We start from the raw sequence: 23,741 nt of genomic DNA, 5'->3' as shown, positions 1-23,741 counted from the left end.
ATGGAAGGAAGGGTGTTGATTGAGGAGAAGCTCAAGCAGCCCTGCTGGGTCTGGCAGAGAAGCCAGCTGCCAGGGGACAATAGTCCCTGTGCATCCTGGCCTGGTCAGGTGCCTGGGAGTCCCCAGCAGAGCTGAAATGGTTTAAAACCCACATGCCAGTTGTACCTATTTGAAGCCACATATCTCACACCGAGAACTTCCTGGCCCTCAGCCAGGAAAATTCAGGAAAAAAAAAAAAAAAAAAAAAAAAAGACAAGATCTATCTTGCAATCTGCAAAGCACATACCTATTCTGCAGACACCTGTAGGTTCATTTGTGTCCTCTCATCTCGAAAAATACACTGGTGCCCTCAAAACAAACACTAAGGGTTGCTCTGCACCGCTGTCTAAATTAATTAATTTGCAAGTTGTACAGGTGAAAACCAGCACTCACTTCAGACACTCAGCCCTTTGCCTGCACTGTACCAGGCACAGAAGGTAACAGCAGGGTCTTGCTGACTAAGCACTGGAGTCAAGACTCAAATTGCAGAACACGTTAATTTTCTAATTGATCTCTTGTTCAGAACAACAATCACCCGCAGACACCCCTGATTTCTCAGAGCCTGGCTGTGCTGCCCTGAGGCAAACCTCGGAGAAAGAAATGATGGGTTGCCTGCCCCCTTTCACTCACCTGGATGTGCCATCAGGAGGGTGTTGTTGCCTTTGCCTTGTGAATTGTAGATCACCGCTGCCGTCGCACCTCTTCTGGTCGCCGCTTCGATTTTTTCAGCAAAAGTGCAATTGCCCCTTTCAATCAGGGCCATCCACGGTGCTTCCGTGACACCGAAGTCAGTATTTTTGTCACAGGCAAAAGGATCAGATACCGGGATGGCCACCACCCCCTGAGCGCCAAGGAGAGGAGAATTAAAGCCATACTCGCCACATTCACAGCGCTCAAACACAGTCCTGTTGCTGGTGCTGTTGAAATAGAACAAACCGATGGAGGCCGTCACGGAAATTGTCTCTGTAGCGTGGAACCAAATTAAAAAATCCACCAGGAGAAAGAGAAACCAGAACTTCTCGCTTTGCTTCATTGCTTCTTCCCAGCAGCAGGAAACGGAGAGGTCCGGAGCAATTTTGCGCTGCCGCTGAGCACAGCGAGAGCCCGGAGCGCTGCCGGCCGCCGGCGGGGTGTGACACCGGAGCTCCGGCAGTGTCGGGGCTCAGCGGCCGCGGGGCCGGAGTCCCGGGGACACGCCCGAGCGCGGGGCAAGTCCTGCGGGCCGAGCTTCCTGCTCCTGCCACGCAGCGCCCATCCTTCTCTTCCTCCTCCTCCTCCTCCTCCTCCTCCTCTCCCAGCGCGGTGCGAATTCCAGCCGGCCTGATGCTTCCCCGGAGAACGCTCAGGAGCCCCGCTCCTGTTTCCACCTGAGTGTCCCCGCAGAGGAGCGGCTCGTCTTTCACGCAGTTACATAAGCCCGCGGTTCTCACTTCAGGGCGAATCTGTGATGCAAATGGCTTTGTTAAGAAGGTCAAAAGCAAAGAGAATGTATTAGTAATTATTAGACAAAAAATGATTCTTCTTTAACCAAGTAGTTGCCTGCATTTCTCCTTTTCAAATTCTTCCAGTCGTCTGCTCAGAGAGGTCCAGCTTGTTCTGGCGCTCCAAATGAACTGGTTGTACTCTTGAGTGATGCACCAATGCACGAGATGTGGAATCACCTACACTGAACTCAGAAACAAACCGCTTCTGTCAGACCATTTTCACATTCCACATCACTGGCAAGATGCCCACTGAGAGGTGGGAATAATTATCACACAACTCTCCACTTCTGGCTGCAGGCTCTGGAGACTCCCTCTCTGAATTCAGCCAGTCTTGTATTCCCTAACAACTCCTGGTACCACCTCTTGTTTTCTTAGCATAGAACAGTAACAATGAAAACCTTACCCATGGCACAACTCTCTGGTCCACCAGGAATATAAAGGACAAGTTGTCAAGTCCTCAAAACCTTTGTCCTGGTTTGCTGCACGCACAGAAAGCCAAGAGAAGCTGCAATTTGGAGGCACATCCTGTGACAGGAGCTTGGTCTAGTTCTCCAGGAAAGGGTCCGAAAAGAGCAAACATCACTGTGAAGACTCTTGGAAAAGCCAAACAGCTTTCCAAATGTGAAATGAAAATGAAAAGAAACAATCCAAGATGTTAATATCTATTCTATTAATTCCCTTCCTTATATGCTCCCCTTTTTTGTGTTCCACTAGATCTACATCCCAGTAATTCCAAATTGATCTTGCCTCGAAGCCTTAGGACTTAGCAAGTTTTACACACTCTACAGTATCTTTAGCTGCACACAGTTTGCCTTCTCCCTGTTTTGCTTTGAAAGCAATGCTGGAGACAGCAGAGAGCTGCAAATGCAAGGTTTTAGAGCACAGAGCTTTAGTTGGCTGTGGGTTATAAAGACAGGGCATGTACTCCCCCAGTACAGTGACAATACACAGCAGCAACAAAGGTGATTCCTACGACATTGCACAGGGGTCAAGACTCTGTGTCTTGGCTTAACATGGCAAAGTTCACCTGTTTTGACAGACTCAGGATCCAAACTAGTTGGCTTTTCTACCTTGTGTCAATGAACGGCAGGAGAACCCTTTCACTCACCTGGGTGTGCCATCAGGAGGGTGTTATTGCCTTTACCTTGTGAATTGTAGATCACCGCTGCCGTCGCACCTCTTCTGGTCACCACCTGATTTTTTTCAGCAAAAGTGCAATTGCCCCTTTCAATCAGGGCCATCCACGGTGCTTCTGTGACACTGAAGTCAGTATTTTTGTCACAGGCAAGAGGATCAGCAGATACTGGAATGCCCACCACCCCCTGAGCACTAACTGTAATTGTGTAATTGTCCAGCTCCTGCACAGAACACTGCTGGCAGTGAAGTGCTCGTGTGTGCTGCTTCTGCCCAAAGACGCCTGGGCCATGCCCTTTATTCCTACACACCACCACAGTCAGCCTCTCCTGGAGTCTGAACCTACACAGAAAACTTCCTGGCTATGTCTCACACAGAGAACTGTGCCAGGACTACAGGCTTGCCCAGAGTTTGCCCCTGATGCTTAGAAATTTGAATTTGCACCACGTTCTCAGTCTTTTTTTCCTTTACATCCTGCCCAGCACCGTCAGACCGCAGGGTGCTCACTGCCAACACAGTCTTTATTCTGTGCAAGAACTCGACGATTCTCATCCAGGAGAAAGGAAAGCACCACACGTTCCAAAAGGCAAAGGAGGAAGCTGCAGAGCACTGTCTGTCCTTGTGTGCACAGTGAACAGGCTGCAAGAGCACCGTGCCTGCCACTTCCCTGCCTGCTCAATTCAAGTTAGCACTCACAAATGGGGAAGTTCAACGACGGCTGCCTTCTTCCTCTTCCAGCCCTCTGTGGAAAAAACTGCGCTTTGCTTTCGAGGCTGAGATGCAGAGAACACGATAGCAGGTGCAGCGGAGAATGAGCGGGAATCAGGTTTCAGGGAAGAGCGAAGCTCAGCGGATGCCTTCTGTCCTGGCACATCTCCAGTCTGAACTGCAGCTGGAAACGCCCCGCTGTACTGGTGGGCTCTGCCAGCTGGAGAGAATGAGAGGATGCTCTGTACAGAGTTGAGAAGGGAGGTGTGGATCACCGAGGTGCTTTGCCTGGTTCAGACTCTAAAGGGACTACAAAAGCCAGCACTGCCCTCTTGCTCTAGGACTGTTTCTTTGGGCGCAGCTGCTGGATGTTTTGAAGTGGGTTTGGGATCTGCAGGAGTGAGAGGGTCAGAAGGTCACAGCTTGGCTGAAAGTGCATTTCTGCAGGGAGTTCGATGTACTTCAGGGCTGTGTGCTACACGCTGAGACGCTGATGGCACAGAAAAGCTTCTAAAAGAAAGGGGCTGTGCCAGAATTGCCTTTTCTTTTGCAGCCTATAAACTGCAAAGCCAACAATGAAACGACTCATCTCTCTTCGCTGCTGGATGCAGGAAAACCTTGTGTCAGCCTCCAAGAGCCGGGATCCACAGCGCAGCTCTTGCACGAACAATTCTCATCCCGAGACGAACGGGGCCGGGCCAGAGAAGCGCTTGGCTTTTTCCTGGGCACTGTCAGCGCTCATCAAAGCAGCCACACGATAGCGCTGCCGACTTGCGGAAGAATGCCACAGCTGGAAACCACTGCCAGGGCAGAGCCAAGTTCGGAACGTCCCTGCTCTCCAATCAACCGTGGCACGACAAAAGGATCTCCCCAGTCTTCACCTTCCAAGTGCAAAGCCTTCTTTGCACCACACTCAAAGAGCGACACAACTCCTTGGCCTTCAGACAGCTTTGCACTCTGATAGAGCCCGGCCACTAACTTCAAAAAACATCTGGCAAAAACAGAGCTCATGGAGGAAACTGCCAGCTGAGAAAGCTCTTCCTGCCTACAACTTCGGCTGCACTCAGTGATTTACCAGCACACCCCTGCTGTCAGCACTCAGCTCTAGGTACCACACGCCTTCAGTCTTTCAGAGTCAGGACCCAGAGAACAGCACCGGGGACTGCTCACACACTGAGGGTCCCAGGACAAAAAGCTCAAGAGCCTGGTGTTTGCATTCCCTCTGACGCTGAACAGCTCTAAACCCAGAAACTGCCTACTGGGAAAAGCCTCTAAATTCACTAAGAGCATCCAATGTGTGGCTGGGGCAGCCAGCCCAACACAAATCCCCATGGTGGGACTCCTCAACCTGTGCTCAGCTCCTTCGCTCTGCAGGCAACGAAGGGCTTGGGCTGCTCCACTCCCCTTGTTTTCTTTGGGATCACTGTTATTTTGGGGGGCAGTGCAGGGGGGAGGGACAAAGCATGGGCTTCCCTTACCTGTGGGTGGGTCTCTCCCCAGCATGCAGAGGTTGAGCCTTCCTCAAGCCCCTGACAGAGATTAAGATTTTTAAACCTTTTTCTTGTTTCCCTTTTTTATCTGTAATCTATTTTCATTCATTTGTTGTTTGTTTTTCTAAATGAGATGTTCCAGGAGGTGTCCAGTGTGGATTGGGAAGTGCTTGGGACCAGCTGTGGTGTGGATGGGCTGTGCCCTTGGAGAAGGTTAAGGACATGGTTTGGGAGCAGCTTTTCTTCCAGCACAGGATGGTGTGAGGGGGGTCCCCATCTTGGCACGGTGGGATAAGACCTTTTGGGAGATGGCAGCGAGCACAGGAGCATCCTGCTCTGGGCAGCTGCTGAGGAGGTGGATCTGCCGTGGCTGGCTGCAGGCTGGGCACATGTCCTGCCCTCCTGGTCTTGCCTGATGTCCAGGACTCACTGCCCACCAACCATCCCCACCTGTCTACAGGGACAGAAGGGTCTGTGTGTGCCAGGGGCTCCTGGATGTCTCTGTGCCCGTGGACAGAAGGGTCTGTGTGTGCCAGGGGCTCTGGGATGTCTCTGTGTCCATGGACAGAAGGTTCTGTATGTGCCAGGGGCTCTGGGATGTCTCTGTGACCATGGACAGAAGGGTCTCTCTGTACGAGGGTTTCCATAATGTCTTTGTGCCCATGGGTATGTGACAAACACAGAAAGTGTCAGTCACGGTGCTTGCACACTCCTTCCTCTCTATACAAGACACATCCGTGCACGCCCCCAAGTACAGAGACATTACCAGGACAGGGATGGATAGAGATTTCCCACAGAGCTCTAACTCACCTTGTAAGCCGGCCAGGGGATTTTCTCCCCAGTTCCGTGTGAGGAGGTGTCCAGGAGCTGAGGGGAGCAGCATTCAGAAGCAGGTTCAGGATTTCTGGGCAGGAAGAGGAGCTGACAATCATCCATGTAACTCACTGTATTCATCAGGAAGGGCGGCTGGTTCCTCAGGAATATGGCACAGGGGAGACACGAGACTTGGAAGAATCCCAGCTCCCTGTGGATTTGTGCAAAAGGGGGAGCAGCAGGAACACTTTGTGTCTGCTTTGGGGGACACAAGGTCCAAGGAGCTGCAGTGGCAGAGGGTGACCTGGGCTGGTGGCAGGTCAACTCCTGTGTCATGACAACACAGAGTGGCACAGGACAGAGCTCCAAGCACCCCCAACCCCACTGATGAAAACTTTCTGATGCTGCACATCCTATAGGAAAAGCTGCTGTCACACAATCCACTGGAATTTATAACTTTTATTTGCAATACTTTAGGTCCAAGTTTCAAACTGCAATATTTTTACACTCAAGACACAGTCATGCACAATCCATATTTCAATTTCCTATTGCTTCAACCACAATTTAAAATAACTTAATATTGGAAACAAAACCCAAAATCTTTAAAAAAAGGATGCTGAGGTCAATAAGATGGATCCATGCCATCAGCACATTTACAAAGTAAATAACTTAGTTGTCTTTTTAAAAAGATCAGTTACCTCTTAATCCAAAGTTACAGAAGATTTTTCACTACACATTTGTTTTTTTCTCTTTCGTATTTTTTTTTCCGTTTTTTCTTTTTTCTTTTTTTTTTTAAACAGATAACACATCCTAAAAAAGGAATGTACAGCAAAATGAGATACATTTCTGATAAACAATGAAAATGTAGGCTCCTCCTCTGTTTACTTTTGTCTGGATACCCTGAAGGAAAAAAATCTAGCACACACCAGCATAGGTGTAAACTGGTTGCTTTGGACTAAACTGGAGTTCAGCACTGGTGACATCCCAATCCAGTCAAGAGTTGCAGATCCTTTTGCAGATTTTGAACCATGTGTTTGCAGGCACAGCACCTGCAGTGCTGACACAGCAGTGCACAAGAATAACTCTGTTGTTCCCTCACAGAATTTGGGCTCTGCCCAAGAAGGAGGTGCTGCAGTCCTTTGCTCCTGGTTTCTGTGTGGGGCAGCTCCCTTCCCTGCAGGGCTGAGGCTTCTCCCCTTGCTGTGCTCCAGATGGATTTAGCAGCGTGGATTAACGTGGGGATGCACAGAGGGAACAAAAGCAGTTGCCTTTGTACAGCTAAGCTCAAAGGTCAAACATCTCAAGAGACAAGGACGGAAGAGACTCACAGGCTGCCTGTCTGCTGTGCTGACCCACTTGTGATGGCACAGTGCTGTGTGGGGCAGAGGGAGAACAAGGGGCAGCTCCCTGCCAGCCCCCAGCCCAGGGACCCCTCCATCCCCGGGGCTTGGGGCACTGTCAGCACCCGCTGCTCCTGCCACCAGTTCAGCTGTCAGTGAAAGCAACAACCAACTTCTCCCTGACTCCAGAGGGAGCAGCAGCAGTGCTTGAATCTGATCCCTAAGCCTGGGGCAGGGCTGGACACACAGTGTGCAGCAGCAAGTGGACCTCTCAAAACTTCCTGCCACTGTTCCCTCCCATTTGCAGTGGTGTCACACCAGCCTGAGGCATCTGGGAGCCTTCAATGCATCGACTTCAGGTGGCAGCCCTGGGCTCCTGGGGGTTTTGCAAGGAATGGAGGTGGGGATTCCCTCCCCAGATAGAGCCTCCAGATGGAAAAGGCTGCTGTGACCACGCAGCTCCAAGGACAGAGAAAGGAGGGTCTCAACCACTTTATCTGTGCCAGTTCCACAGTCTTGGGTAGCAGCCACTGAGCACAGGGGGAGCAAAGGGCACAGAAAGAGGGACAAAACCAGTCAAGTGCAGAGACTGGGAAGAGCAAGACCTGGGAGAAGTATTATGCTGCTTCATTTCACTCTTTAGGAAAACTCTTTCCTGTTTCAAACCCCTGAGAGGCAGGAAGGGCAGAGAGGAGGTTACACATCAGCAATACTCGTGTTTTCACACCCTTCCCTCTCAGTGTTCTAGAAGAAATTAGATTAAATGCATTCTTCTGAGTTGTCTCGTTTAGCATGAGCAGCTCAGCACCAGGAGCTGAAGGAGCTGAAGCCTTAGGCCACAAGGGCTGACCAAGAGGAAACTTTTTGATCAAACTGAAGTTACTACCACAGACCTAGCCAAATCCAGCAGACAGAATCACAGAACTGTAGAACACTTTATGCTGGAAAAGACCTCTGGATACCAGGGTCAGAAGCTGTTGTAGTGGCTGGCATGCATAAAGCTGTAACACCAGGGAGTTGTGATTCAAAGGTGTGTGTGCACATGTGTCTGACAGCTCTTCTGACCTGCATTCCTGGCTGCCAAACCATGCTCCTTTTGGTCTGCACCTAAGTTGGGCAAGGCAGGTGGTGCTCTCAAGCCTCCAGCAGCTGCAAACACGGTGTCACCAAACAGAGCAGAAGGTACCTGACACACAGGAGCTCAAGCTGATTGTGTGCTCTGCTTGAAAACCGTGCAGGGCAAAGCCACTGTGATCACAGGCTATTAAATCAATTAGCAGTTTCCAATATTATCAGCTTTAGGTAATGATATTGCCCCCAGTTTCCTCAGTCAAGGTCAGATTCTCACAGAGCTCAAGTGCTTGCTGGGGGAATTGCTGAGCAGCAAGAGCAAGGTCTTGTTCAAAGTCTGCAGGTTTGTGCACATGTGGCAGCCCAAAGGGCACCATACAGAGCATGTGGGCATCCCTCCTCCTCTTTAATGTAAGACCTTTTTTCTTTTGAGATAATTCTTGTAACCAAAGGTACAGGCAACTGTTGGTAGGCTCAAGCCAGTGATGGTTTGCAGGCACGATGCACACCTAGGATTATGGCAATCAGCTCTAAACTGCATCCAAAGAGAGATGGGTGAGATTCTGCGAGTTTCAGTGAGCAAAATAAAATTACCCTGTCAGATCAAGGACAGACACAAGCAAAGAGAAGTTTCAAAGATCCCTGAAGTGCAAATCACACTCAAAAAAGAAGTTTGGATGGTTTCTCTCGAAAGACAAAGGTTAACCTTTGTCTGCTTCCTGAAAATTTGTGATAAAATTGGAGATATTTACCTGGTACGGGGAGAGGAAATAAAAAGGAGAAAAACACTTATATTTATAGGTCTTCATCAACCCATCATTAAGTTGCTGCACATCTGGGCATGAATGAAGGCTCCAAGAGGAAACAGGACCACTGACTTAGCAAGGCAATGCTGGCACCAGAGTGCATGTCCTGGGTGTCAAGCAAAGAAACACTGGCTCCTGCCTTTAATGGGAGATGTCACAGGGCTCTCTCTCGCTGTTTGCTCACTGGATTTGCTCAGGACTGGACTAAGAAATACAAATATTTACATGCTCAGTGTGAGGAATAGTCAGTAGCCACACCAAGGGTTATATACTAGAAATAACTGCTCTATGGATAGTAGAAAACAGTGACATTTCCTACAGCTAGAGGACAGGAGACAGGTACTTCCCTTCTCATGGTGACTGGAATGTGCTTATTTTTGGTGGCAGGACATAGGGAAGGACTGACTCAAAGATGTGCCAAAGTGCAGCCACTGGCCTGAAAGAAACTCAGCACAAACCCTTGAGTTCTTTTGTGTGTAGTGGAACAGTACACCAAACTGTTCAGTAGCCAAAGATGAAGAATAAATACACATATATTTACAAAAGCACTGGACACAAGCAGTGAGAATGTAACCCTGGCCCAAGTTTGGGATCCAACCCTGAGAGCACTGTAAGACCCACCCCCGTGCAGGTTCCCAGGAATGCACACAGGAGCTGTATGGAATTTTACATAGGTATGGTTATCTTTTTTTTTTTTTTTTTTCCTTTTTCTTAAATAAATAAACTTTTCTGTGCTTCTCAAACTTCCCTGACTTTACTGCTACCACGCTTCTGTCCCAAAACACATTTAAACCACAGTGAGCTATGGGCTCATTTTCACATGTTCTTCATTGCAGGGATGGGAATCACAGTCAAGTTCCTGGACAGGGTATTTCACTGTTTAATTTAAAAATGAAGACAATTAACCAATCTTTTAAAACCTTGGAATAAAAGTGTCTGAAACGTTTCATTTTCATTTTGCAACAGAAACAGACTATTTCTAATACTTCAAGAAGACACACAACTTACTGTGTGATCTGAGGATAGCAGTCAGAAAACCCAAGGTGGCTCCAGAGATTTTAGATTATTTGTATCTCTCTTTTCTGCAAGGCCAATGTCAATCCTAATATACTCTGTGAGCCTGTAAATAATGTACAAGACTGGATCCCCCAGGACTGGATTTTTGTGGGGTTTGTGTTGGGTTTTTAAAAAATACTTGTGTCTTTCCTACATTTAATACCCAGGCTGGGAGGATACAAACACAGCTGCCATCCTTCAGTATCAGTGAGTGTGAAGCAGCACCAGAGACTGTCCCAAGCACGGAGCCAGAGGGATACTGGAGGTAACATTCCCTGCATGTCACAGAGTCTCAGCTGAGCAAGTGCAGTCCATGCTGAAAACAGCCACTGGCAGAGATTATTTCTGCTGCATCTTGTCTGACTCCAGGAACTGGTTTTAAAAGAAAAATCTCTAGATTTGCTGACGCAAAGGAAAAGGAATATAATATTTCATAAAATAAAAAGTAAGGCCTCTTAGGACAGTGGCTGTCTTTAAAACGTCAGTGCCAACAATATTCTGTATGCTGAGGCATACACTGATTAGAAAAAAAAAAGCTACCATTTGATTTCCTTATTTCTCATATCTGCTGTCTTCTGGAAAGTTGGTTTGTTGGTGTTTTTGGTTTTGTTTTTTTTTTTTTTAACAGAGATGCCGAAATACTTATAGGTAAAGGAAATAAATAGGAAATCCCCCATTACCCAATCAAATAGAGCAGTTTGTCAACAGAAGTATTTAGACTGTATGTCCAGCAAACATTTGCCATTACGAAGTGCTTTCCTTTTAAAGGATGGCTATCTGTTCTTTTGTGGATAGGAAAAAAATAAAAGATATACTGGAAACAGAAACTGTCACTCATTTCTTCACTTCTTACAGGAATACAAACATGTTTCATCCTGATGAATGCTTTACACACTGAGGGCAGCCCATCTCCAGCCCAAATTACTCTTTCGCAAGGAAACTTCTCCTACAGACACAGATCTTGAGCTGACAGACAAAAATGGGACCTCACAAGAGAAACAAAGTCTTCTAAACAGAACAGAATTGTTCAGGTTGGAAAAGACTTCCGAGCTCATTGAATCCAACCATCAACCCAGCACTGCCAAATCCACCACTACACCTGTCCCCAAGTGCCCCATCTACAAATCTGTTAAATCCCTCCAGAGCTGGTGACTCAACCACTGCCCTGCACAGCTTTTCCAATGCTTGACCATCCTTTGGTGAAGAGATTTTTCCTATGTCCAATCTAAACCTCCCCTGGCACACCTTGCAGCCATTTCCTCTCATGCCATTGCTAGTTATCTGGGAGAAGAGACTGATCCCCCTTTGCTCCAACCTCTTTTCAGGTAGTTGTGTACTGAAACTCATGTTCAGCTGCTCTCAGCCAGCTCTTTTCCCACCAGGCATTCTCCAGCCACTCCTTCCCAAGCCTGGAGCTGCAGGGGGTTACTGTGGCTCAAGTGCAGGATATGACACTTTGTCTTGTTGAACCTCATCCAACCAGCCTTGGACCAGCAATTCAGCCTGTCCAGATCCCTCTGCAGAGCCTCCGTGTCCTCCAGCAGAGCCACACTCCAGCCTGGTGTTACCTCAGGGTGCTCTGGATCCCCCTGCCCAGGTCACTGACAGATACTGAACACAATGGCCCCAGGACCCACCACTGGTGGCAGCCCCAGCTGGATGAGATTCCTCACCACCCTCTGGGCACAGCCATCCAGGTTTGTTACCCAGACAACAGTGAACTCATCCAAGCCACGAGCAGCCAGTTTCTCCAGGAGAAAGCTGTGGGAAACAGTGACACAGGCTTTACTGAATTCCTGGTAGATACATCCATGGTCTTTCCCCTCATGCCCTGGGCAGGTCATGCTGTTGTAAAAGGAGATCAGGCCTGTCACAAACCCACCCCAGCTGGGCCTGATCCCGTGGTGGTTCTGTACGTGCCCTGTGATGGCACTCCAGACGATCTCAAGATGATCCATGACTTTTCCCAGCACTGAGGTAGGTCAGGGTGACCGACCTGTAGTTCCCAAGGTCCTCCTTCCAGGTCTTTGTGTAGATCAGTCACACTCACCACAGTCCAACCCCCTGGGATCTCCCCTTCACCAGGACTGCTGGTAAATGATGGGAAAGGGGTTCAGTGAGCTTTGGGTAGTCCTGCCCCTATTCACCTCCTGCTGCAGCTCTGGCCCAAAGCAGAGGAGCTCCTCGCCCTGGGCACATGTCCCACAGCTGTACTCTTGCTGCTGCCACCAGGACTGGCCTGGGAGCAGGACACAGCCTGCAGCTGGCAGCACAACCCCCCCAGAGCTCTGTCTGGGCAGCTGCACGGGTTGTGGTGGGTGCAGAGTTGAGAGAAGCCATAGCTTTCTATTGGGTGGACACCACTGCTCCCTGGGCAAGCTGGCAGGGCTTCAGCACCCTCCTGCACACCCCTGTGCACCATCTGCTGTGCCATGACCTGTTTGCCTGTCCTGGCTGCTCCCACTCCCCAGGGGCTTCTTTTATGGGGGGAAAGCCTGGCAGCCACTGCTGCAGGTCCTGTCAACCACTGTCACTCCAGCTGCGGGCTCCTGGCAGCTCCCTCAGCTCCTCCTGACACTCCCCAGTTCAGGAAAGCAGAGCTGCTCACCTCGGTAGGTTATTTGGTCATCTGAAAAATCACACCTCTTGTGCTCCCCAGGAAATGAAGGAAAGTTAATTTCTACTTAGCTGTGGTAACTCAGGGAGGGCTCTCTCTGTGATGGCCAGCGAGAAAAGGGGAGCAGCAGTAAGGACACTTGCCAGCACAGACTGCATCTAAACAGGATGCCAAAGCCACACATGCTCCTGGCCTGATTCAAGAAGAGCCCAAGCATCCTTCATTACTGCTGGCCAGACATGAAGGCAGTGAGTGCCTTAAAGGCTGCTGAACCCTTTGCAGGACCAGGCCAACACGAAGATCTATAGCAGAAAGCTGTTTTACCGTGAGGGTTTTTTTGCTCACTGGGTGCATGTTGCTTCAGTTGCTGTTTTGAAGGTCTTGCATGAGTTGTACTCCTAAAATACAGCAACAAATACGCCATGCAAATGCTTTTACTGAGTGAAGCCACACTGTGTCTTTCAGAAACGAATAAATAAAACACAAATTGCATACTGAAAGTATTCTGCTCCCTTCCAAATCCACTGACTTGTCAAGCACAATCCTCAGGCACATCCCCAATTCCCTCTCTTGCAGCAACTCAAGAGCTTCATTGCGCAGTGCCTGCCATAGGTAGGACAGCAGAAAGCAGGCTGGCCTGGTGCCTCCAAGTAATTCTGCAATCCAGTGTGCATTTCACACTTTTGCTCTTGCTCAGTGCACAACTCCAGGTTTTAAGGCGCTTTCTTGCAGAGCTGGCTGCTGCACTGGCTGATCTGAACTGTGCAGGTTGTTCCCTGCATCAAGCCTTGGTTCCCAGGGCAGAACTCCTGTGCCTGAAGGATGCTCACCTGTGCAGGAGCCTGCAGAGCAGCCTGGTCCTCTCCCCCTCTGCTGAGAATTCCACAGACACTATGAACCTTTCCCAGGAGCTACAAGGCAGCTGGGAGAGGAACAGGCACCTTCAAAAGCAGCACCACCACTCTGCTCTGTTTGCCCTTCTCTACTCCTGCAGAGACTCGGGATGGCCAATCCCACCAGGCCGGGCATTTCTCAGCAGGGCCACGACTTCCCTGGAGAACAGTCCTCACCCACTTTGGCTCTGAGATGGGAGGATTAGTCCTGTCCCAGGAGGAGGTACCCACAGCCACTTGCCACTACCAGCACGTCCTTCCAGCCCGGCTCTGCAGATGCTCAGGCTGCTCTGGGCTCTGCTGGGGCTCAGCCCCAGGCATGGCTGGGCCCTCTCTCCCCTCACATTGCTCTGGTAGCTTTGCATCAGACAAACCTGTTCTGAGCACACCGACTGATCTTTCTGCTGTTTCAGCTGAGTAAGACTCTCACCCGGGCAAAGAGATTGTAGTTAGGGGTATAAATCCAATTGGCAAGAACCAAACCACTCCACAGTCCCAGCTGAATGCCTGGATCTTCACAGGATGTTTTGTCTGTCCCACTCTTCATTCCTTTTTGGTTGGAAATGCAATTGCACTTTCTTCCTCGTGTAGAAGTACCACAACTGGGCAAAAACTGGCAAGTGGGCCGTATTCAAAAGGCAGTCTGGAGTTGATGAATGAAGAATTGCCCTTCTCCGATTCCAAACCATACCAAAAACCCCATAAACACGACTTTACATCGTTAAGAAAGAACTGACAATTTAAAAGTGAATGTACAGCTTATTCACAGGGTGAGAAGGAAGGGAATCTTCCAACTGCATTTGCTTTACCTTGGAAATGATTGAGGCAGCAAAGCATTTTCTGTCATTACCTCTCTGTCCTTAGCCCCGATTCATCTTAAAAATAAATTAAGGAGCCGGAAAGCAGGAAGAAGACAAATGATAATTTTTTTTTTTACTCCTTGAGGAACTGGGGTGGTCCTACCACCATGACTGTGACCGTTGGTTTGTTCATCCATCCATCTGTCCCGCAGCATGAGAGTTGAGGTTTTACAGAGTTTGTGTTCTCAGTCCTGCTCTGAGGTGGCAGGGCAGAAAGCCGACCTGCAGTGCTAGCGGCTGCTGTTCTTAATTGCTTCCTTTGCTGCAATGATCAGAGGAGTCAGGCTGGAGAGAGGCTTGGCTAATTTTAAAAATGGATGCTGCCCAAAGGAGAAAAAACAAACAAACAAAACAAAAAAAGGTACTGTTACTTTCCAAACTGAGCTCCTCACTGGCTCAAGCAGAATTCTGCTTGTTATCAGAAATACTCAGAAATCGGACTGAGGAGACCACCTGCACTTCCACCTTCATGTCCAGGACACTGTTATCACAGGCAAACATGGCCCACACATCTATCAATCCATTTTTCCAGGTGTCTTCAGCTTGCTGGGATTTTTGCCCTGCCAGTGCTCTGGGAATGCTGCCTGCTGCCCCAGAGCTTTATTCCTTTCAGGAAAGACTCAACAGACTCACTTGGGTTCCTCCTTTCTAAAGACACAAACTGTGTTAATTGTCAAAAAAGATGGGTGTGAGTCATTCCTTAGGAAACACCAATACCTCTAAGAAATGCTTAACCCAGTAGGATTTAGGCTCATGTGTTTCCTCAGGACCTGTATTGAGGTTTTCAGCAGCAAGTCAAGAGCAGGGAGACGAGTGGCAGTGCTGATGGACTCAGCTCTGGCTTGCAGGGAGAGCAGAGTCCACCCTTCCATCCTTTGTCCCTCCTGTGCTGGCTGCCACCTTCCTTCCCAGCAGGGACAGACAAGTGGCACGTTCTGCAGCTCCTTCTCTGCCACAAACCTGGCAGCAAACCTCGAGCAGCTTGACTGTGCCGGGACATAAACAGGGCTGGGACAAATCCTGTTCAGCTGTGCCTGTTTGGGTGGCAGAGATCTCTAAAAATGGGACTTAGTGGCAGAAAACTCTAAGAGAGGAGCAGGTGGGACAAGCTGGGGCCTCAATCTGAGGCTCACAGTGATCTCCCCACAGCCTCATCTCTGACAGCTTGGCTGGGACTGCTTTTACTGGGCTCCTCCCCCACCAAACACCATTTCAGGCCTCTATACCTGGTATCATTCTACTTCAGTTTTTTCATCAAGAGTTAAAACTGAATTTACTCCCAAAAGTACAAAACAAGGCCACAGAAATGACCAGGAGATGGAGCATCTCTGCTCTGAGGAAAGGCTGAGAGAGCTGGGTTTGTTTAGCCTAGAGAAGCGCAGGCCCTGGGGAGACCTCACTTTGCAACTCCTCAGCACTTCAAGGGGGCTTGTATGAAAGTTTGGGACATATTTCTGAGCAGGTCCTGTCCCAACAGATCAAGAGGGACTGGCTTTCAACCCAAAGAGGATCAATTTAGATTTGATGCAATCAGGAAATAGTTCACAAAGAGAGGTGAAACACTGGGACAGGGATGTTGTAGGTGGAAATCCATCCCTGGAAATACTCAAGGTCAGGTCAGACGGAGCTCTGAGTGACATGACCTAGTTTAAGAGATCCCAGCTCAGCCAGACTAAATGACCTTTAAAGGTCTTTTCCAACCCAAACCACTCTAGGATTCTGCCTAGCTTTTGTTTGAAAGCACCAAGACTAGAGATTAATATGTGTGTGGGGGCACCTGAGGCCTTTATCTGATGAGGAAACTGATCCCTTGGACATCTGCTTCACATCTTACCTGCAGCAGTTCCTTGGCAGAGCCTCTCCTGTCCACATCCATCTCCAGGCAGCAGTTCAGAAAGTCTCGGAACACGGCCGAGAGTCGCTCCGGGTTCTGCAGCTCGGGTGTCCCGTTTGTAGCTATCAGATACAGGGCCTGCAGACAAAGGAGACACAGAACTGCTTTATTCATACCCAGAAATACTCACACAGACACTATTTTTAAGCTCCGGTCTTCATTGGGCAGTTTCTTCCCTGGCATAGGGCTGGAGATGACTTTCATGAATCAACAACCCCAATAAAACCCCCCCAAAACCCCTGATACAGTCACAGCTATTCCAGCATCAAAATCATCTTGCCTTGACAGATGATTTCATTGGCTGACTTAGTAGGAACTACACCAGCACATTTTACTTCTCCAAGTATTGACACAGCTTTACAGGCCATTTTAAAGAGTCTAAAGGATCTAAATACATTATTTCAAAGGATTATTGCATAAAATGCATCTCTGCAGTGCTCACAGGTCCCTGAAGTATGGCTTCCATAAAGCAAAATTCATCAAGTTTTTTGCTCTGCTCTTGATATAAAACGGTTACCAGATTAAAAAAAAAAAAAAAAAAAAAAAAAAAAGAAATCCATCAGCTTATACTTTGGGTAAAAAACCAGAAATATTTGGAGTCTCATGTTCAACAGACATGTCAAGTTGGATGCATAAATATATTATAATGAGAAGGCAGAATTGGGCAGACAGGACCCACCTTCAACTATTTTTCAGCAGTCTCCAAATCAGCTTCACTTATATGGTAAAACTTTTAATAGTCTCATCAGAAAAAGGAGTATTTCCATCCCTATGGTAACTCTCCACTAGTTTTAATATTCCAATAAATGCATTAATGACATCCCCATCCCAGAAATTGCCAGGCAGGAAACAGGAGGTTTTGGCACTGGAATGCTGAAGGCTTGGTGACATGGACAAAGTGGCTTGGGCTATGAAAGAAATACATTCACTAAATATTACCAGCAATCCAACAACTACTGTGTGTTATCAGCTAAAAATTTTTTGCTGTAAAAAGCAGTCTTGCTCTATAAGCTCTTCCGTGGAGGCAGCTGAGACCTCTTACACAGATCTCAAGAATATCTGAGTGTGAATTTGGCCAGAAACAGGAAATCCAGCTGATGTGCTGTAGGAGCAGTTTTAGAAGTGGGCCTTTGTAGAACTAGTTCAAGCTGATGTGAATGGGATTTTATCTCACTGAAGGAAAAACACAGCACAGATTAGAAAGACAGCAACATCTGATATTTCACCCTACCCTGAGAGGATTTTCATTAAGGTAAGGAGGTTCTCCTTCCACCATTTCTATCGCCATGATCCCAAGTGACCAGATGTCCACTTTGGGGCCATATGCTTTTCTTGTCACAACTTCTGGTGCCATCCAGTAAGGAGTCCCCACCATTGTGCTCCGTTTACTCTGCTCAGGGGTGATCTGAGCACAGAAGCCAAAATCAGCTGAGGAGAAAAACAAATACTGTTAAAGCCAGCTTGAATTATGAAATCAAGCAAAAGAACCCCCACTTTAAGTCTGAGAATGCACTGTGCAATCTACCTGGAAGAGCAGCCATGCTGTGTTTTCTCAGGGCTGTAGCCAAGGTCATATGGAATTGGCCACTTAAAGAAGCCCTCAAGTTTCATTCACTGGCTTTTACTTGAACACTTGAAGCTCTAGACTGTAACTCCACTCTGGAAGGGTCATACACAAAGCAAAGCCACTCTTGACACCCCATTTCTCTCTAGACCTCTCTGCACATTGCAGCTGTGCCCTCAGAGCAGGGGTCCTGACACACCAGCACCACTTCTGGAGAACTGGCCAGCACTCAAAAGCTATCCCACACCCCACATCCAGGAATGCTGCACTTGACCAAAAATACCTACTCAATTTGACAGATCCATCCATTCCAAGAAGAATATTGTCACTTTTGATATCTCTGTGGATCACTTGATTGGAATGAAGGAAATCCAGGGCTTGCAGGCACTGATAAGAGAAAAAAGAAATGTAAGGGTAAAAATTCATGACACGATTTCATCACATGAGAAAGCAACTGCTCTATGGGATTTCCTTTCTAGGGGAATGGTGAGGAATGGCAGAAGCTGGTGCAGCCAAGAGAAGAGCTTGCTGCTCCAATACTGTTAGAGTCACGTCTTTCTAGGGGAAGGCACATACCAGCTTTTGAAAGGGAAACATCAATTATTGCTACAGACTGTCCCCTGCAAACACAGACACAGTGACTGCTGCTGCAGTGGAGCTGCTCTTTCTTCTCCACATAATGCAGCACCAGAAGCATCACCCTGTCCCTGCAGACAGCAGCAGAGGGGGGACCCCTCACCTCCCGACAGACAGCAGCGATCTGTCCTTCGTCCATACACGTCTCGGTGACGACATCAGTTAATGAGCCTCCAGCCAAGTATTCCATCACCACCCACAGCTCATCACCAACAAGGTAGCTGCAAGGAGAAAACAGTGCTGTGGAGATGGATGTGCACAGCTAAACTAATGAATAATCATAATCTACAACTGATTCTTGCATCCAGGTCACTTGCAAATGAAGATGGAATAAAATGAAGAGGATGTTCCTTCTAGGCTACACAGTTCTTGGAATCTGCACAGGCTACATGAGAAAGACACATCCATGAAAAAGGAGATACCTTGGGTGACAAGCAAGTGCAAAATGCACTTTAGTAAGATTAGCAAGCAAAGAGAAATCTGGAACCAGGACACATGGCACCAGCTGGTTCATCATCTTAACTCATGAATTCCACCATTAACCCCAGGAACAGGACAAAATAACTTTCAAAGTTCATAACTTTCAAAGTTATCCATGGGAGGAGGGTGTGGGTGGGAGATGAGGATCACTGAGGACAGAAGTTGGTCAAATGTTTGGAAAATCTTGCAAAACATATATTCAGAAACAGGAAAGACCATTAAAAATTGTCATATTAGGTGTTCCTGGAAACAAGAACTTAGTCTTCCTGCATCTTCAGCAACAGAAAATAGTGGAAAGAGCCTGAAGGAAAGAATTTCTAGGATGGTTTGTCAGCACTTTGCACAAGACATAGAAAATCTGATCAACTTTAAAAAAACCAAACCCCAGAACAATAAAACAACATGGAAATACTTGGAACATGGATCTGACAGACTGTTGTTTTAGTAAGATATGGCTGGTCCAGGTTTCTGAAAACAGAATTCAAACTATGTATGCCAGAAAAGACTAATGCAGAGCCAATGCAATTTCCTCCCATCCACTGGAGATGAGTGGAGAAATAATAAAGAGCTCCATATTCTGCAATGATCAAAGGGGTTTTTTAACCTTTGGCCTACAGTGTGTAAATGAACATTCACTTGATAATACCAAAACAACTTACCTGTCTAAATAATTAACAATATTTGGATTCTTATTTTCCCTCATGACCAGGATTTCATTGATAATTAGTTCCTTTTTGGGCTGCTGTTGGAGATTCATTTGCTTTATGGCCACCTAAAATGACATTAAAAACCATTAACCTGAGTAGTCTGCTGCACAAGATCAGAATGAACATGCAGTGGACAATTACATGGTTTTTGAATGTATCACCTGCTATTCTTGATTGCATAACAAAGCAAATACAGACATATATTATGGATGTTGTTCCACAACACAAACAACAATCCTAGCACTTAGCAACTTCTGAAATGGATTCTAGGAATTCACAGGCACCTTTTTAGGCATTTATGAAAACCTCAGATCCAGTGTTGCTCAGCACATGGCCACAGTAAGTGTTAGTTACTGAGGCACAGAACCACACTGCCCTTAAAGATATCTCACTGAAAAGCTGAAGACAGCAGCTGATGGATTTTGCCAGCTGACATTTGCCCATTCTTCAGAGAAACAGCCTTTGCAGGAAAGCTCTAGTGGCCACCCAAAGCTCCAGCCACAGCTCAGAGCACAGGGGAAAGCACTCAACTGCTGCAGAATGTGCTGGGCTTTTTCACACTTACCTCTTGTCCTGTGGCAATGTCAATCGCTGTGTAAACAGTTCCTGAAGCCCTAGGAACAAAACAGCAGGAGAAACTGAGAAACCCTTCAGTCCCTGGGAGTGAAATCCAGCCCAGACAGGAGAGCCCTGCTGCCTGCAGTGATTATAAGGGTTCACCCACTCCCAAGCCAAGAGCATGGCAGCACACTGCCCTCTGCCATGCTGGGGCTCCAAGAGAAAACTGAGGTCCAACATCAAGAAAAAGGGCTGCTGCAAATCTCCAGTGTACACTCTACATTATTTTAATTCAGAACCTAAGGGGAGGTAGGGGCATGTCTACAAAAAATGTCTACAAAAACTGGAAAAGAGTATGTTTAATTCTTTTCCATTTTGCTGGGTTGAATTTAGATTGTTTCCCCTTTTTCTTTGTGTGTCTGTGAGTGTGTTTTTTCCATGAAATGTAACACACAGTCCAGTTGGGCCTTCTCACACCTTTAAATTGAATCCATCTGCCAAACTCAGGCAATGTCACACAGTCTCTCTGAGAACCCTGAACATATGACAGCCATTTGATGAAAAGATCTAAATACAGCTTTCTCCAGCATGCAAGTAAACAATTTTCCAGTCATCCTGCAAGGTCACAGCTAGAGCAGGTTAAGGCATCTATTATTTCACACCCAAACTGAGAAGGACTCAGAACAGAGGATACTTAGAGAGTTTCTTTGTGTGTCAAGAACCGTAGGCAGCTGCTTCTGTTGAGTGCATCTGACATGTGAAGGACTCTTCATGGTGTCCATGTGTTGCTTTTGTGGCACACACAGGTAGTGTCGTAGAGCCACCAGAAATAAGTGGTGTGCTCACCTGCAGACTAGACAGGGTGAGGTCTGGTTTGCCATCTGCCTCTCCTTCAAAGATGAAGAATTCTTCCCCATAACGATGTGAAGAGCTGAAAAGGCCCCAGGCAGAGGCAATTCCTTTGGGTTTCAGAGCAGCTGGGGGGTTGAAAAGCCTTAGGAGCTAAACCACAGCTTTACACTGCCACCATTTACCATGTCTGCAGGGGCAGTGAGGCAGTGGAGAGCCAGGGAGGGAATTCTCACAAGCAGGAATGTGCATCCAGCAAGTGTCCCAGTGACTCAAAGTGCCAAAATCAATTTGCTCCTGTTCTCCTGGCTTCTTTGTTTACCTGCAGGCTGAAATATTTCAGCAGCAGTTGAGTTCAACAGAGACCTCGTGTCTGCACTGAGAGCAGTATTCTCATTGGGCATGCTATGCATTCTTTTAATATAAAGGTAAAGGCATTTTCCTATGAGAAATGGACAAGATTAATCCAATTTGTTTTCATAAGAAGTCAAGAACATTTATTCAGAATTGCTAACACTGTGATGATTCTCCAGAACAAAGTCCTATCAGGCTTTATTTCAAAACAGCTCCAGAAATTAGAATGCTTTTGGAATGCTCCAGGCCACCTGTGAGGAGTTTAGATAAAGGTAATTTAAGTAAAGCTGTGAATTAATTGCAAAGGCATTGTGATTCTGCATTACAAACTTTTATTTCTAAGTAACTCATGTCTGATCAGTAACTTCTAATCAGTTCTGCAGCACCTTGTCTTTAGTGCACTTAGGCAAGTGCCAGGAGTCCCCATTAGACCTGTGTCACTGTGATGCAGTGCAGCACTAACCAGGCTGCCTATGGCTCCATACTGATTTGTCTTGCTACAAGAGCTAACACTGCTTGAGCAAGCACAACCTCTCATCAAGTGCTAGTTAGAACTAAGTTTCTTCTGGTGTCAGCAACATTTTCAGTCCTCAGCTGGAGACAAAACAGGGACTCATCACTGACCTGTTCTGCAGCAGAGGCCTGCTGACTCCTGTTCACTGCAAGGTGCCTGTAAAACCACCTCAGTATTTATGCACTTCCCAGCTCTATGAAGCCATGGAGTGCAATGTGCTGGACAAATTGCTTTTCCTTACATAAGCAGCGGCTCCCTGCCTGCAGTTCTCTGAGCAGCCACACCTCTCCATCCTTGCAGTGCTCTCATTAGCAGCTACTAAAAACCTGCTCACTCCCATCACTACAACACTTGCCTTTGGCACAGCTGTAGCCAACTCATTGCAGGGGTGGCAGCTCAGGAATGGCACCTGCATTAACTGAGCACATCAGCAGTGCCACAGCCCAGTGCTGCTGCAGACACCCAAACCCAGCCAGGCAGCCCTCTGGGTCCTCCTGATCATCCTGTTTGATTACCTTTCTGCTGATCTTTCTCTTTAGGATCTTTTCCTATCCCAGTAAACTGGCCTGCAGTATTAGAGGCATGAGTTAGTTATGGCAGCACACTCACTCCTCTCCAAGGAGGCAATGCAATCTTCAGACTAAAAGCTGGAGGAAATCCATTTAGATAGCCTTTTAGGCCACATACCAGCCACTTGTCTTTCCACAAGCTGTCAAGGCACCTTTGTACAAGCTCAATGCTAGGAGTATCAAAATAAAAGACTGTGAGGGTGATGGCCACACTCTCACAGTGACAGCAATAATCTGTTTCACATGCATGTTTATTCTGCTCTCACTTGTTCAGCTGACACTTCTTTTCTAAGAGACAGGCACAGCTTGAAGTATCCACTGACATTTTTCCAAATGACAGTAAGAACCAAAGCTTTGGGGAGGAAGCAAGCTGGAATTTGAGAAAGGCTTTTCATAATGCAGGAGCATAAACACCTTCCCACAAGGGCCCTACCAAACCAGAGAGATCCCAGATAAAACCTGCCAGAGACAGAGCATGAGGATGTCAGCCTCTCTGCAGTACATTAACCACTCTAGGTCAGCAACAGGCTACTCTGAGCTCAGACCCCACAAACAGTTAAGGCAGAAAAAGGTCTCCTGATGCCAGTAAACAACTTCTGTCCTCCACTGACAGCAGTGTCCTGGTGTTACACAGATGGTGCCAGTCCTCCTGGAATGACAACACTGCCAAGGAAACACTAATGGTGCAGGCAGTCCATATTTAAAATGCAAGTCAGACCCCTGTTTTTGAGGTAAGTTCTTTTGTTCTTGCCTCCTCACATAGGAAATATTTCAAATTGATCCAATTTACAGTAAGCAAAGCTGGGTTTCAAAAGGGAATGGCTTGAGTAATTATTTTCAATAAATGCCTAGAACCTGCAGGATCCATAAGAGATCCACCATGAGGCAGATGATGTCTCTTCCTCTGAAGTGCATTGGCTCTGTGTCTATTACTGAATTTTTGGGTTTTACAACCCCTGCTAGAAAAAGATTATTCCATCTCTGGTTTGGATTTCTAAACTATGTGGTTATAGTTGACTACTGAGTATTGTTTTAAGCAAATATTTGAAATAAATGTCAGGTGACAGCTCTCAGGTGATAAGTAACTCTTTTAGGTAATAATGTTTTTTCCTCCTTTCTTAAGCTTGGTTTTATTATTTTGAGACATACAAAAATGATTTCTCTGAGAAAATAAGCAAACACACTTAAGAGACAGGAGATCTTTTAGGCTCTGCTCCTTGCTGCAGATAAGATACCATCATGAGCACCACGTTGTCTTTGATGCTTACTTTTGACCAGTTATAAATTCTGATCAGTACTGAGAGA

General features: G+C 47.2%; 1 protein-coding gene across 1 annotated transcript in view; it reads right to left on the bottom strand.

Annotated features, from left to right (window-relative positions):
• Positions 1 to 14,360: 14,360 nt before the first annotated feature.
• Positions 14,361 to 23,741, bottom strand: part of PAK3 (p21 (RAC1) activated kinase 3) — a 55,730-nt gene continuing 46,349 nt past the window's right edge. Inside the window, exons 9-15 of the mRNA XM_066334043.1 lie at positions 20,158 to 20,206; positions 19,545 to 19,657; positions 18,509 to 18,626; positions 18,057 to 18,156; positions 17,437 to 17,633; positions 16,146 to 16,283; positions 14,361 to 14,631 (exon numbers count right to left, since the gene is read on the bottom strand). Coding sequence (XP_066190140.1) covers positions 14,542 to 14,631; positions 16,146 to 16,283; positions 17,437 to 17,633; positions 18,057 to 18,156; positions 18,509 to 18,626; positions 19,545 to 19,657; positions 20,158 to 20,206 — 805 coding nt within the window. The 3' untranslated portion in view covers positions 14,361 to 14,541. The remainder of the gene's footprint in view (positions 14,632 to 16,145; positions 16,284 to 17,436; positions 17,634 to 18,056; positions 18,157 to 18,508; positions 18,627 to 19,544; positions 19,658 to 20,157; positions 20,207 to 23,741) is intronic.

The sequence above is a fragment of the Sylvia atricapilla genome, chromosome 21 (genome assembly GCF_009819655.1).
Source record: "Sylvia atricapilla isolate bSylAtr1 chromosome 21, bSylAtr1.pri, whole genome shotgun sequence".
NCBI classification, from domain to species: Eukaryota; Metazoa; Chordata; class Aves; order Passeriformes; family Sylviidae; genus Sylvia; species Sylvia atricapilla.
This window is presented reverse-complemented; position numbering and strand designations above follow the sequence as displayed.